Here is a 15,939-nt window from a genome sequence, read left to right on the forward strand (position 1 = left end):
TAAGGGATCTGACATTCCACGCTCCGATCCGTAGAATGCCAGTTTTCTTTCTCCTGATAACGACGTCCTCTTGAGTAGTCCCCGCCCAGAGATCCGAATGGGGGGCTATTTTACCTCCGGAATATTTTACCCAAGAGGACGCCATCATCATTTAATCATACAGTAAAGCTGCATGTCCTCGGGAAAAATTACGGCTGTAGTTTCCCCTTCCTTTCAGCCGTTCGCAGTACCAGCACAGCAAGGCCGTTTTGGTTAATGTTACAAGGCCAGATCAGGCAATCATCCAGACTGTTGCCCCTGCAACTACTAAAAAGGCTGCTGCCCCTCTTCAGGAACTACATGTTTGTCTGGCCTCTCAACAGATACCCCTCCGTTGTGGTTGCACCTACGGTACGGCCATCTGTATCGCTGAGGCACGCAAGCCTCCCCACCAACGGCAAGGTCCATGGTTCATGGGGGAAGTTATACAGTGAATAACATAGGGGACAGTTACAACCGTGTCTCACCACCTTCTCAACCCCTCGACTCTTACAAACTGCCATCTAGTTTCTGTACAAGTTGTTAATAGGCTTGCACACTCTGTATTTTACCTCTTATACCTTCAAAGAGTATTCCAGTTAGCGCTATCTAAAGTTTTCTCTAAGTCTACAGATGCTAAAAATGTAAGTTTGCCTTTACTTAATCTGTCTTCTAAGATAAATCGTAGGTCAGTATTGCTTTGGTTGTTCCTACATTTCTCTGAAATCCAAAATGATCTTTCCCAAGGTCAGCTTCTACCAGTTTTTCCATTTTTCTATACAGAATTTGTGCTAGCATTTTGCAACCATGACTCATTAAACTGATAGGCAGGTAATTTTCACAACTGTTAGCAACTGCTTTCTATGGAATTGGAATTATTACATTCTTCTTAAAGTACAAGGATATAGACCCTCTTTAACTGCAACTTTCACTACTTTGCTTAGGTCTGGTTACCCATCTGAGCTCTTCATATTCATACAGTTGCTTCTTTTTTCCCCAAGGACCGCTTTGATTTTCCTGTAGGTGATATCTATATTTACCTAGTGAAATACACTTCTAAATCGTTACATTTGTCCTCTAATCATTTCTGCTTTGCCATTTTGCACTTCCTGATTTTCTAAACATCTTTATTCCCTTTCGCCAGCTTCATTTACTGCATTTTTTTATATTTTCTTCCTTCATCAATTAAATTCAGTGTAAGGATTTCTACTAGGCCTCTCCTTTTCACCTGTTTGATCCTCTTCTGCCTTCACTGTTTCCTCTCTCAGGAACCATGTTTGTTTGGCCTTTGTTTTGCTGAGGCATGTAGGCCACCCCACCAATGGCAAGGTCCTTGGTTCAAACTGCAAATACATGGATGGTTTGAAAAGTTCTCGGAATCACCACGAGAGGCCAACGCTAGCACAACGAGTTTTTCATGAGATGTTCATTGGACTGTCACCTGTAAACACATACCACGTCAGTGCTATTTGAAAAGAGCTGTGGCGGTGACTTGGCTCTGTTGCTGTTCCCGCGTAGCGATTTGCAAAGACGGAAAAAATCGAGATTCCAGCAGTGATTAAGTACTTCGTAAAGAAAGGTATGAAAGCAAAGGACATTCATGACAATCTCCAGAATACACTGGAGGACTCTGGTCCTTCATATTAAACTGTTGCCCAGAGGATAAATGAATTTAAATTTAGTCAGGAGAGCTTAGATGATGATCTGTGCAGTGATCGGCCAAGATGTGTCACTACTCCAGAAATCATTACAAAAGTGCACAAAATCGTCCAGGAGGACGCCGATTAAAAGTGCGTGAAATTGCTCACACTTGCCAGATGTCATCTGAGAGGGTATATCACATAAGAATTAGAAATGAAAGACTTATCAGCAAGATGAGTGCCGCAACTCTACACACTGGATTAAAAACGCATGAGAATGGACATATCGGAACAATTTTTGGCCCATTTTAGAAGAAATGAACAAGATTTTTGCTCTGGTTTGTGACCATAAATTAAACTTGGGTGCACTACTATACCCCAGAGGCAAAACAACAGTCAAAAGTAGTGGAAACATGCTGATTCTCCGCCACCAAAGAAAGCAAACACAATTCTTTCAGCGGGAAAGGTCATGGCATCAGTGTTCTGGGATGCGAAGGGGATTCTGTTTGTTGATTATCTCCCCACTGGGCAAACAATTACTGGAGAATACTATGCTAATCTCCTGGACAAACTGCAACGAAAGATACGCAAAAAAGGCCAGGTTTAGCAAGGAAGAAAGTCATCTTCTATCAAGACAATGCGCGCCCGCACACATGTGCTGTCACCATGGCTAAATTACACGAACTAAGGAATGAATTGTTGCCACACCCACCTTATTCACCTGATATGGGTCCGTCAGACTTCCATCTCTTCCCAGAACTGAAAATTTTTCATGGTGGATGAAGATTCACCTCAAACGAAGAATTGAGAGCCGGAGTTGACAACTATTTTGCAGGCCTGGAGGAAACTCATTTTCAAGATGGGATCAAGGCAGAGGAACATCATTGGACCAAAAGCATTACTCTACAAGGAGACTACATTGGAAAATTTAAAAAAGTTTCAGTAATGTAAGTACTTTTTTCCTACACCATTCCAAGATCTTTTCAAACCACCCTCATACCTGCCAAAACATCACAGAAAATGCAGCTGACGACTCTTAAGTGAGATGCTGTCTCCCACTCTCCCCCCCCCTCTCTCTCTCTCTCTCTCTCTCTCTCTCTCTCTCTCTCTCTCTCTGTGTGTGTGTGTGTGTGTGTGTGTGTGTGTGTGTGTGTGTGTGTTTACCCCAGAGCATATTTGTATATCCTAAGTTTCTGCAACTCACTGTCCCAAAATAAATATCAACAGAACAGTAGGTTCCTAACATCCATTTTACTGTCCTTCTAACCTAATCTGAAATACTAAGTTTGGGGGCAGAAGAAACTGGCCAAACCCCATAGCCTGAAGCTATTGCTCGAGCTCTCTCAGCCCACTATTCCCCCATTATCCTTTCTCTGAGACCAGATTACTAATTCCTAGGAACTCTAACCTTGTGGTAGGGTCAACAACCATACCCATGTACAACAGCCTGCAACAGCAAAAAGAATTTAATGGGCTCTGTGAATAGTGCTAAACTTCAGCACAGTTGTATTAACAGCAGTCTCAGCCCAGGCCTGGGTGCAGTACCAGGAATAACCATCACCAGTTTACATGCTGATCATGCCAGTGATTACTGTGTCAAAATTGTCATTTATAAGTAAGTCTTAATGTCACCTGTAGCACACAGGTTAGCAAAAATGGCTCTGAGCACTATGGGACATAACATCTATGGCCATCAGTCCCCTCACAGGTTAGCAGATCGATTCCTTATGTCTGCAATGTCAGCTGGTGAACAGACTATCCATATTTGTTTCCCGCAGAGCTATCCATCAAGACTGATATCTTTTGGGTAATATAGTCCAATTCATCAACAATGGATGTTTGCACAAGTTAGGAAATGGAAAGGGATTACAGTGTTGCCAGTTGCCGGCAACAGCTGCAGCATGTGTATACAAGTGCTCTATGCTTGAAGAAAGCATGTATCCTGCAAATCATCTCTCTCACTTGCTTATGTACAATTTGTCACTTAGCATCGCCATCACCGATGACAACTCACAACAAGTGGAATAAAAATTCAGTAAATAACTCGCTACAATCGTGTTTAATGCTCACACTGGCTACGACATTCACAGCAGAGCTCTCAGAACACTACTGAACACTCAGAGAATGTGTGACATAGCAGTGCAGAACAAGTATAAACTCTACCACCATCATTCATGACTCAAACTATAATAGCTGCACAGGCTCAACATCTGGACTGGATACTGTGATATACCCTTGTTCATCCATAAGTCCTCAGTAAGCTGTGATTAAGGGCTATCTGTCCAGTTCTTGGCACTCACCAATGTCAACTTTTACACTGGAATTTGTCAGTTAAAAGGCTTGTTTCCTTCACTGGCATGTGGACCATATACATGAATCAATAAATGTACAAGTCTAATATTGAAGCACCAAATACAGTGAGAAGTAAATAAAATTATGTAGGTAAAACTGAATCAGTTACACTGTTTGATACAGTTCCTAACAACACCAAAAGTAAAACAAAGAAGACGAAAAAAAGAAAAACTGCATGAGAAATTGGTATAAAAGTTAATCAAGTTTGAGTATGTGTATACAGAATATGTTTTATGTAAAACACGTGTAAATTGTGTAAAGAAACAGGGCAGTAAGAAACCAATATTCCAGAAAATTTTTCATAATTATTTTAATATAAAAACAATATACTACAGACACTGCACCAGAATTACACATACTTTCCATACCACTTATAATCAGCTTTTGACAACCACTTTCTATATCCACCCATATTGTTCTGTATAACATATTTAAATGTGTATGGGTTCATATTCTCCTTTTCTCTTCTTTCTTCATCTTCTTTCATTTTCTGAAGCATTTCATGGCTGACCACTTTAGCCTTAAATGGCAACTTTTGAGCTATCATTTCCAGAAATCCTTTAACCTGGAATTTATTTAAGAAACTCACAGTTCAGAAAATTGAGAAAAATATGTACAGTTTTTTTAACAAAAAGTACCTACTGCTATATTTATTAATTTTGTCATTCAAAATGGATAAATTACAATTTTTCTAAGAACTCAAAGTTTCTGAAAGAGATTTTAAAAGAATCTGATCCAAATTATAATTATAGTAGCGTATACAACCACACTTTCATAATATCAATGAAAAGGACAGTTTGTGCCACCTTCCTGCTCCTGATCTTTCTCTTCAAGGTGTTATATTCTTAATGTTCTCCATGCAGACTACAGAGAAAGTTTCACCTTTCAGAACAGGTCAACCAAGATGCACTACACAAGGATTGCTCAGACATCTCAAGACAAGATATAGCTTGCACATTTCAAGGGCTGGAATTTGTTGGTATAGCCTCAGAATTACTTGCAAACTTACGGCACTTTATGGCAAACATGCCTCTCAGATTTCAGTAAAAACAAAAATGAGCTTCTATTCAATGGCTGATTATGGACTTACACCAAATGAAAAGACAAGACTCTGCATGGAAGATTCAAATAAAACCCAACAGCTGAACTTTATCAAATATACAGAAAACTGGAATAAAGTGAAGCAAAATGTACACAACGCCAAAATCCAGCATGCCCACTAAGTTGTATGCAGAAAGTCGAATCCTGCAGCTCTGTGGAAAAAGATTGGAACTTTGATATAGCAAAAGCAAAGTCAAATATTATTTTCATGCCTCTGCACGTGAACCTTTCATGCTACAATACACTATCAGCCAAAAGACAGCACTCTTATGAAGAATGAGTTTTCCTTCAGCCATCTTTTGACATAAACAGCATATAAAACCATATGAAGAATCTCTTCTGAAGTAGTAAGTAATGATGGAGTGAGCACAGATATGATTGAAAATGATCTGAAATTATTATTCCAGTTCATACTGACATTTCCAGTTTCTCTCTCGTTCAGGTTACTTACACTGCTGACTGAAAATAAAGCTTAATTTGACCACTAACAAAGAATAACAACTCAAAATCAAGCTAATAAACATATAACCTGCAGTACCCAAATTCATGCAATTCACTGATCATAAAAAGTAACAGCCCAACTTAAAACTTACAATAAGTACTACAAATATCATTCAGGCATCTGGAAACATCACAGCACAACCATTTCTGCAATAAAAGTGACTGATGACATTTAACTTGTCACGTATAGATCATTTTAACACTGTGTGGTTTCAGGAAAGCTTTTAATACTGTTGATTTTGAGATATTACTTACGAAAATGAAACTGCCGAATTTCTGACACAGTGCATTATTACTGTGATTCAGCAGCTACCTTGAAACCTGATGTTAATGAGCTGTCAATGAACTAGTAGAGTCATGCTGGAAACCTCAGGGTTTCCCCAGGGTAAAAGGGTGCAGTCCTAAGTACAGTGTTTACCTCCACGTACATCAACTAAATTTTATATATGTTATATATTCTCTTAACTGTTATATATTCTCTTAACTATCACTTATATCTTGAAAATGTCCGGCTGTATCTCAGCACCAGTCCCAAAGATCATTGCTTTTGCCATACCGTATGAACGATGACCTTTGTTCATTATTAAGATAGGCAAAAAACCTAGACCTTAAGCTAAATCCTAAGAAGTCACAGGTGATCTTTCTATTCAACAAAAGTTTCTCAGTAAAAAGTTTCACAAAACAGTTCCTCCTATTATCCAGCTACTCTATTAAAAAAGTAAGGTATTGGCATAATCTCGGGTAAGAGTCCAAGAAAACAAGAACAACAGGATGCAGAAAATCTCTGTTGCCTGACAGAATTTAAAAATTTAGAATACATTTCTACCTACAACATAACACCTACCACATATTTTTCTCATTCTTCCCCCACACCAGTTAATTCCAGATTTTATTCCTTTTGTTATCATGTGAATGCTTCCCCTTGCCAGGAATGCTATGCTATGAAAAAATTACTTAACACAATGTTAATAAGACTGATAACTGACTATTTTCCTATTTTTTATTATTAATACTGTTATTAACTCATGTACTTTGCATATTGCACATTACCTCTCGAAGAAAGTCTGGTTGGACATAAAAAAGAGGACCTCAAGGCATTAGTTTTGCTGCATGAAATGAATGCAAGCATAAATAAATAGTGCAGTGTGTCTCTTTCTCACTCATTTTTAACCCTTAGTATAATTTTTCATTGCTCGGTGCTCAGTCAGTCCTAGGATTTGTCTGTCACTCCACTGCTACATTTTCTTACTTCTTTTCAGCTTTCAAGTGCCTTGCTTATCTTGTTTACCTCATCTTTACCAGGTCTCAAAGGAGGAATAATCAACATTGAGGGATATGACAGGAATGATCATTCGAAGCAAAAAGGTCAATAAACATGGGCTTTAAAATGGGTGCCTTACTAGCTACAAGCATTGTACAATAGAAGAGATGTGTTTCATAGCAGCAAAGATTAACTAGTACTCATAGTTCTTCAGGTAGCAGTTTAGAGCCCATGTTCACTAGACTTTCAAACAAGAAAGTCTAGTGAACATGGGCTTGTTCACTAGACTTTCAAACAAGAAAGTCTAGTGAACATGGGCTCTATCACTCCCATCATAGTCCTGAATGCTGACCATTCCTCCATGGACACTGTGTATAATCTTCAGCTGTGTGTTCATTTTTCACTTAACTCATTTTACTTCTTTATTTTCTATACCTATAATATAATTGCACTTTATTGTAACTACTAAGTGGCCACTATCAATGTCAAACTTGGGTAGGAATGACTACACTGATGTCCAAAATTAAATCAACAAACTACTATTTCCCTGTCCTGTGTCAAATTCATGATATAATCATAAAAACTGTCAACAGATGTCATTACAAATGTGTTCTGCATGGAGGATGACATTCCAATTTCCAATCAACGGAGTACCATTCCAGCAATGATGTCAGGGCACCTATCAAGTAGGGTAGTGTCTGCAGGGTAGTCCCACACCCAAAATCACTGTGTACACAGTCACAGACAGTATGGCACAGAGAAGACACCTACAGACACACTGCTGTGGAGGGCCATAGGAATAATGGAAGCAGAAGAGTCAAAAACTGATGTGGCATAATGGCTTAATGTGAATTGTTCTGTTGTTTCTCAGATGAGGTGACAGTTTAGAGAGACCAAAACAGTATCCCGAAGACCATGACAGGGCTGACCACATGTGACATCAGAAAGAGAGGACCATTATTTGACTGTAAGGTCACAACGGTACTGCCTTATTACTGCACTGCAAGTGGCATCTGACCTCGCAGCATCCCCTGGACATGTTGTATCAAGGCAAACGTTGTACAGAAGGCTTCAGCAGAGTGGCCTTTATTGGTGGAGACCTACTGTCTGTTTATCTCTGTCATGTCTTCACATAAGAGAACGTCTAGAGTGGAGCCATCAAAATCCCACCTGGGCAGTCGAACGGTGGGCCAATGTTCTTTTCACACCAGTTCCATTTGGACTGAAGAGTGATTCTGAATGGATTCGCAACTGGAGGGCACATGAAACATGATTTCGGGACCCAAACATTGTAGAAAGAGACAAATTTTGAGGAGGATCCCTAATGATGTGGGCAGGAATTATGTTGATCTCTCGAACACCTCTTCATGAAATTGTACAGGTGAATCAGGAGGATTTAACTGCTGTCAGGTACCGTGAGGAGATCTTGGGATCTCATGTGCAGTTGTTGCAAGTTGCTGCAGGCCCAGACTTTGTGTTGATGGATGATAATACTCAACTCATAAAGCACGGGTAGTTGATGTTTTTTTGGATATGGAAGATATTGTGCGCACAGCGTGGCCTGCTCACTTTCCTGATTTGAATCCCATACAGCATGTCTGGGATGCATTAGGGAGACTGTTTGCATCACGTCAGCATCCACAAACCACTCTCAAAGACTTGTGAACAGCTCTGCATGAAGAATGGGCGTTATTGCCGTAACATGAGATTGATCACATCATTCGCAGCATGTCCAATTGTTGTCAGGCCTGTTTTGGTGCCAGAGGTGGTCACACCCCACACTAAGCACATTAACCAGTTGTCAGAATGTGTGCACAAATTGGGGGGGAAAAAAAATAAATAAATAAATAAAAAGAACATTTCTATCTATCATTATGAATGTTGCAGTTGAGTATGTTCTGCATTCTTTACATTGTTTCTACTTTACTATCACCTGTTTATACTGTTTTGTGGCAAAGTAAACACAATCTTACAATATTTCAAATTATTGCTTTAATGTTGGATACCAGTGTAGATTTAATTTGATTTCAGTGTTATAATCCTCACTTCAGGGCCAACAATATTTACTGAACTCAAATGAACTTCCTATAATAACTGATTAAAATTTCTATCAGTGCACAAAACCAAACAATAATAGTTCTAGCTGGAAATTAATATGCAGTAGATCCTGACTGAATTTGATGTCAGGCCAAGCACTACTGCTTTGTTATAAGCACATTTTTAAATTATAATAGTACAAATAGGTCCCGGTAAACAGCAGCACCAGTTCCAGTTCACTTATAGAGGTGAAGCTGAACTTAAAATACATCCAGCAGGGTTACTAAATTCTATATCTTTGCTCAACTAAAGTTATTTTCAATCTAGAATTCCCTCCCAGTACTTTCAAGAGATTTTCCCTTCCAATCTGGACTTTCTGTAAGGAAAATTTCAACAGTGGTCATAAAATTTCAATAGCCTTTCATCTCTAGTATTTATTCTTTCTAATATCCCCGACTAACCCATTCTGGAGACTGTCTACAAAGGAATTAATATCTCATATAAACATGAAATTATCATATTTCTTTTTTCTTCTGAGTAATTCTACTATTTGATTTCTTGTATCTTCTATTTCTTCACCTTCCTTCATTGTTGTTGGGAAGTAGGCTTGTATTATGCATCTACTTACTGGAGAAATCTCTAGATGATGATGATGATGATGATGATGATGATGATGAATTTGGGGTGCTCAACAGCATGATCATCAGTGACCTCAATGGTTGTTTGCACGAAAATCTAGTGTGTGTGTGTGTGTGTGTGTGTGTGTGTGTGTGTGTGTGTGTGTGTGTGTGTGTGTCGCAGAGGGGAGGAGGGAGGGGGGGGGGGTCTATCCTCACAAGGTAAATTGCTTATATCAACTGTAAAAACCATTTTTAGATGCACAACACTGACAGCCAATGAATAAAAATGCTGAACTGCCTTGTCAGGTCATCCACCCAAGAGCACTTTGTACATCCTTAGCACTTCTGGGATGAGGCCTGACATTTCACAGAATTTTACAACACATGTGACAACGTTGTTGTCAACAAGGACAAGTGACAGGTCTGACTAAACAGAGGGCTGCACTTATGTCAGCATATAAAATACATGTAGTTATTAGGTCTACAACTTTGCTTCCGCCGTTTTGCAATAGACGGCAGTAGGGCAAGTGGGCTTCGGGTGGTTGGTCGTATGTGTAATACAATAAGCTTAGGCATCTGTAAACATAATGCCATAAAAATACTAGTCGATTTGTGATTGCATCATAAGGTTATGCTCGATTAAGTACATCAACTTACGTCCCCATTTCTCGCCATTTGCGGGCAGTTTTAATTTTCTGTTTTAACGTGAAGAAATCTGTGGCTGTGGCTCTTAAAATGCTGGGTAAGACCAATGGTGAGGGAACTATTAGTGGAAGAACGTGCAGAGAATGTTTTCAATGCCTTAAGAACGGTGATTTTGATGTTGAAGACCGGCATGGCGGTGTAAGATAGAACATTATCGTAGCTACTAAAACAGATGAAGACAGTCACAGGACATCATTATCGAAAGTAATTGATGTGTTCGAGCCCAACACTGAAACACAAATGGCCGCAATACAGCAGTAGACACGTAAAAGTAATTTTGCAGCAGGTTAGTGCTCGACCCCATGTCGTAAAATCCAGCAAAATATAAGTGGAATCATTGAAATGAGAAGTCCTACCCCTCCCGCCGTATTCCCCATATGTTGCTCTCTCTGACTTCCACCTTTTTCGATCAGTGGCATACAGTCTGGCTGACCAGCACTTCCGATCATATGAACAAGTGCAAAATTGAATCGATTCATGGATCCCCACAAAAGACGCCCAGTTCTTCTGCCACGGGATTCGTACGCTATCCGAAAGATGGGAGAATGTAGTAGCCAGCGATGGGCAATACTATGAATCATAATTTTTTTGTAAGTTTTTCACAATAAAGCCCCGAACTTCGAGAAAAAATGGTGGAAGCAAAGTTGTAGACCTAGTAAAACAAACTGTACCAAAAGTGGCATATTATAAGCTTCTCCCACCAGATGACACCACCATATGTCAATAGAAAGTGTTATTTCTAGTCTGGTGAGCATTACTTCCTCCCACTGGTGTGGTTGGGATGAGGTCTGCCAATGCTTCTGTTGTTGATTTAAATGACCATTGCTTCCTATGTACAACTTCCAGCTGTTCTTTTCTCACTGACATAGGAATCTTCTGTCAGTAATGAGGTGATTTCATGTTGAAAGGTGGTACACTAAACTACTGCACTTCTACATGCTTCTTTGACTGCTTCATCAGGTGTAGTATTTCCTTATATCCTTGCATGTTCTGAAACAAAGCAAAAAAACCACCCCTTTGCCTGGTTTTCGATTTCCAGTAAGGCATCATGGGTGGTCTGAAATCATTTTTTCTACTGGATACATTTGCTGTACCACTTGATGGCCACTGAGTGTGTCAGAGCAGGTGAGAAACTGTGATGCCTTCGATCTGCCTGCAGTGATGCCTTCGATCTGCTCCAGTGATTTCCCTACTCTATATACCTCCGCATCATGATTCGTTAACTGTTCCTGTAGGCAATCTCTTGAAAACCTATCAGGAAAAATTGCTGAACAGCCATGTGAATTCCCTTGTTTAAATCCATCTGCACATGTAGCAATATATGTATAAGGATAAAATCTTTGTACAGTCTTAAAACTAATTAAAACAAACTTTTACAAATGTAATCTAAAGTACAAGATTTCTTACACACTGGCAAGTTTACAATAACTTTGGGCCTCTGAAGATACCAAGGCAGCAGTTTGCTCTATCCCTGGCTTCTTATTTGATGGTCCGATACATCCGGATCCAAGAAACATTCTGTAGGACATATTCTTAATGACTTGGTCACATGTGGCCAATTTCTGGCTTCTCACTCAGTTTGAATGCTCTACCACACCAAATGCATACGACTGAGGCACTGCCAATATTTTCGGGGGTTATTTTTGCATATGGAGGTGCCACCAAATTCTGCACACAGACTCTGAACTGGATTGGTCCGAGAGGCTCCAATTGATAGCCTAATACCCTACTGGTGGAGATCATCTAACATCTTGAGGTAGGATCCATAACAGTTGCCGTAATCTTGTCCAGATCTGACAATTGCTCTATAAAACAGTAGGAGATGGGAGCTGTTGGCAAATCACATTTTCTGCTGACATTTCAAAACATTCAACAATTTTATGCTCTTTGTTTGTAGATCTTTTAAGTGCAGCAGCCAGGTTAATTTCACATTACATTAGGCCCAGAAAGTCCACAAATATCTTAAAATTTAAAATATTGTCCACAGTTTAAGCTCTGATTGATTAAAACTTTGACATGCATGATTATAAATTACACAATGTCTTCTCCAATGATAATCTAAAACTAGTTTTATTAGCTCATTTTTCTAGCCTGCTGGTGGTCGGCCATAGTTACCTCATGACCACTGCAAGATCAGATGATGAGCAGAAAATTGTGAGAGCAGAAAATTGTGCATCCACAAACAATGAACTTTTAACAGGGCTTCTGACTGCAGAAAGGGTGCCATTGATAGCTATTGTGAAGTGTTGCACTGCCTTGATGGACTTTATTCTCTTGAATATAGTGGGGCGATTTCACCTCAAATCATACAGGTCAAGGGTGAATGTGTCACATCACTATTTCAAACTTTGCTGAAACAAATATATGTTGAAGTTCCACATGATACCTGTCCAAAACTACAATAATTTGATTTTCTGATGATTTGTTAAAATGCTACAGACCTCTCTAAATGAGAGTATTTGTGAAATGTCATGACAAAAGGGAAAACAGAAAAATTGTAATACAGAAACCAAAAGTGATACAGATCTGAATTTATTTTCAATAAATACTTTGTTCTCAATACTATAAAACATCATTAATACATACACACTTCTAAGATGGATTTTTTTAAATAATAAACTATGAAAATTTCTAACTTCTTGTGAATTTCAATATCATGTTTTGAAAATATGAATAGTCACAGAATGTTATCTGTCTTCACGAATGATGAAGTGCAAGGACTGCTAACTGTCAGTTATGACAATAATGCACGAAATTCTTAAACTGTCAAAATAATTGTACATAAAGATGAAAGAATCGGAAATTTTTTGGTTATTTAGAAATTATTTTCTCCAAAACCTCCATCCTAAATGTTCTAAAAAATTCATGGTACGTTAGTTGGTCATTGTACATAGGTAATGTCCAATCAGAGTGGACAATATTTGTCTGTACAAAATGTGAGAAATTTTTTAGGCAGACCTAGCTCTACCCTCGAGGTCAAAATATCATGGACACTTAAATATTTCAATTGATCACTGATTTTAAGTAAATGTCATGAAAAACTGGTATTTCTGAACAAAATAATAACTTTACAACATTAAAAGTGAGTGGGAAAATAATTTATAATTTTGTTCGAAAGCTTCTTATAACAAAGACGAGATACACGATATTTATACCCATTTTTCTGTTTATGATATTATTACTGTCTTCAGTTATGATTTTACTACTTCATGACTTTCCATGAATTAAAATTGTCTACAATGTAACAATCAACACGACACTGTTGAAAAGAGTTCATTTGGTTTTTTCATCTGCTTCTCATTGAGCTTGTATAACCGAGCAGAATTTGCACACAGACAAGGATGATCCAACAAAAGCAGTACTTGGGAAATGCGAACTGCACACTGATCTTTTTTAGATGAAGGCAATTTGAAAGCATTATCCGCACCAAAAGATGCCATAAAGGAGTCAGTTACATCTTGCAGCTCATGAGACACACTTATTTTCTGTCCCACCCACCACTGATTGTCATACGCACAAGCAATGAAATGCCTCACTACAAAGTCTTCTAATGTATACTGTGGTCTCTGCATTTCACACACAGCAACAGGCTGCATTTCATGCAAAACCATTCTTACAATGTATTTGCTCCTTAGTCACTTGACTGAATTTCTACCACAGACTTCATAGCAGACCACTCTTCTCTCTTTTTTAAATGGAATTCCCTTAATGTACTTTCATTTAGAATTAAGTGTTTCATGATTGTTACTGATATGATGTGTACAAGTCCCATAGCATCTCTTATAGCATCAACATCTTCATGCTGGAGATTAAATCTTGTTGCAAGGTGTTTACAAAAACCTCCTACCACATCACATGCGCTTTTCCTATGACCTGTTGCTGAAAATATGCATTTTTTGTCTTCATTCCTGTGCTACAGTGCTGACCAAGCTCATAAAGCTGAAAGTGGTTTTCAAAATGAGATGCTGCACCATCAGTTACATACACACATCTAGGAACTACATGGTCTCTAAATGTTATGTCATCAATTATTATGTTGACAGTGTAGCATGCATGTGCATTGTCATTAATGAGATAATCACTGACCATAACAAAACAGTGTGATGTTCCAAGGAAGCGAGCAACACATGTGAATACTGATAGCTTTGATGTGTGTCAGTGGTAGCTTTGAATTTCATTCTGCAAAGCAACAGACCAGTTTTCAGCAAACTCAAAATGAAGAACTAATGTGTCAGTATTCTGGGATGTGGCTGATTTTACTTCTGTTATGGCCTGTCTCTGAATCCTCTGAATATGATGGTGAGCTATTCCTTTCATAACACAATGCCTAACCTCTGTAACAAACTTCTCTGGCTGTACTTTGTCAAATCTCCTCCATCCCACAATGAATAGGTTATGTCATTGTCAATATCCGGAAGGTGTAATGCTTCAACAGTCATCACTTCAGCTTCAACAGTCATCACTTCAGCAGTAGGACATATTGCACAACCAACAGTTATCTTGTGACTCTCAACATATAAACAAAAGCATCAGGCCCATCTCTGTGTACGTCTTTCCTGTGACACTGTATATTGCAAAACAAACAAGTTTCGAATTAGTGCAGTACATACACACGCATAAATCCTTCACTGGCTGGCATTTTACTCAGTTTGGTCATAAGGAGTAGAATTTTGAGAGACCAATTTTTAAATTTGGGTTCTCCTTTTCCATTAAGAATTATGCTTCTCTTATAGATCTTGTCATATATATTTTTGCCTTTATAATTTTTTCACCGTTTTCACTAACAGAGATAACATTAGCGCCTGCTTACGACTTTTCCTGCTGCAATCTTTGTCATCACTTAGGTAATATTCCACAGCAACAGTAAGCATATCATCTTGCAACGGAAGGCCACAGTAACAATCTGGGTATGCCCAAATAAGTTTCCCATTCTTTATTTTACGGGATTTTGAAATCAAATAATGTGAGGAAGTGGGTATGTATTTCTGTTTCTGCTGCTTAGAGTAGCTACCAGGTATTATTGTCAGTAACTATACCTTCTCAGTATAGGTGGCTGCTGAGATAGCAGTATTTAGGTTTTGAAACCACACATCACATTTTGTGCACACATCACTACAAAGTGTACATTATATATTTCACAAAGTTTTGTAGATGTTTGCTTGTGTAAAACTTGTTTCAATTTCTTCCATTTTTCTTTTTACATACTGTTTTCTTCTTGTGCTTTTTACCTTTCCTGGACATTTAAGAGGGGATATAGTAGGGGCTATAGAAGAAATCCTATCATTCAACACATCTGCACTGTCTTCTTAAGTTTCACATTCATGTGATGGTGATCGTTCAGGTCGGTTGTCACTAAATTTCTTCTTGTAGTGAGTGCAGCAATTCCTGCACAATGGATGTGATGCTAATACCTTTACTTGAGGACCGAAATATTTCTGCAATACCTCTGACAAATTTCCAACAACTGTGAAGTGTTTTTCACTTTTCTTGACCACCACCTTCATGTGTATTTTTTTCATAGTCCACACACCTCACTCTTTCACTACTGTTTTTCCTCACTGACATTGTATCTAACAAAAAGTTCAAACCAAATACAAAACTCGATGCAGACTGGTTTATGTGCAAGTTTTCACTCATTTGTTACAAACAGAAGAGCACTGGAAAAAGTGTTGCCAACACGCATATTTTACAGTAGAAATTCAGT

The 15,939-nt window shown here is 38.6% G+C and overlaps 1 protein-coding gene across 2 annotated transcripts in view; it reads right to left on the reverse strand.

The window, feature by feature from the left end:
• Window positions 1–4,303: 4,303 nt before the first annotated feature.
• The window catches only part of LOC126251812 (39S ribosomal protein L16, mitochondrial), a 37,056-nt gene continuing 25,420 nt past the window's right edge, over window positions 4,304–15,939 (reverse strand). For both annotated transcript variants that reach the window (XM_049952460.1, XM_049952469.1), the window contains one exon: window positions 4,304–4,575. In XM_049952460.1, coding sequence (XP_049808417.1) covers window positions 4,360–4,575 — 216 coding nt within the window. In that variant the 3' untranslated portion in view covers window positions 4,304–4,359. The remainder of the gene's footprint in view (window positions 4,576–15,939) is intronic.

This window comes from Schistocerca nitens, chromosome 1 (genome assembly GCF_023898315.1).
Source record: "Schistocerca nitens isolate TAMUIC-IGC-003100 chromosome 1, iqSchNite1.1, whole genome shotgun sequence".
Taxonomy (NCBI): domain Eukaryota; kingdom Metazoa; phylum Arthropoda; class Insecta; order Orthoptera; family Acrididae; genus Schistocerca; species Schistocerca nitens.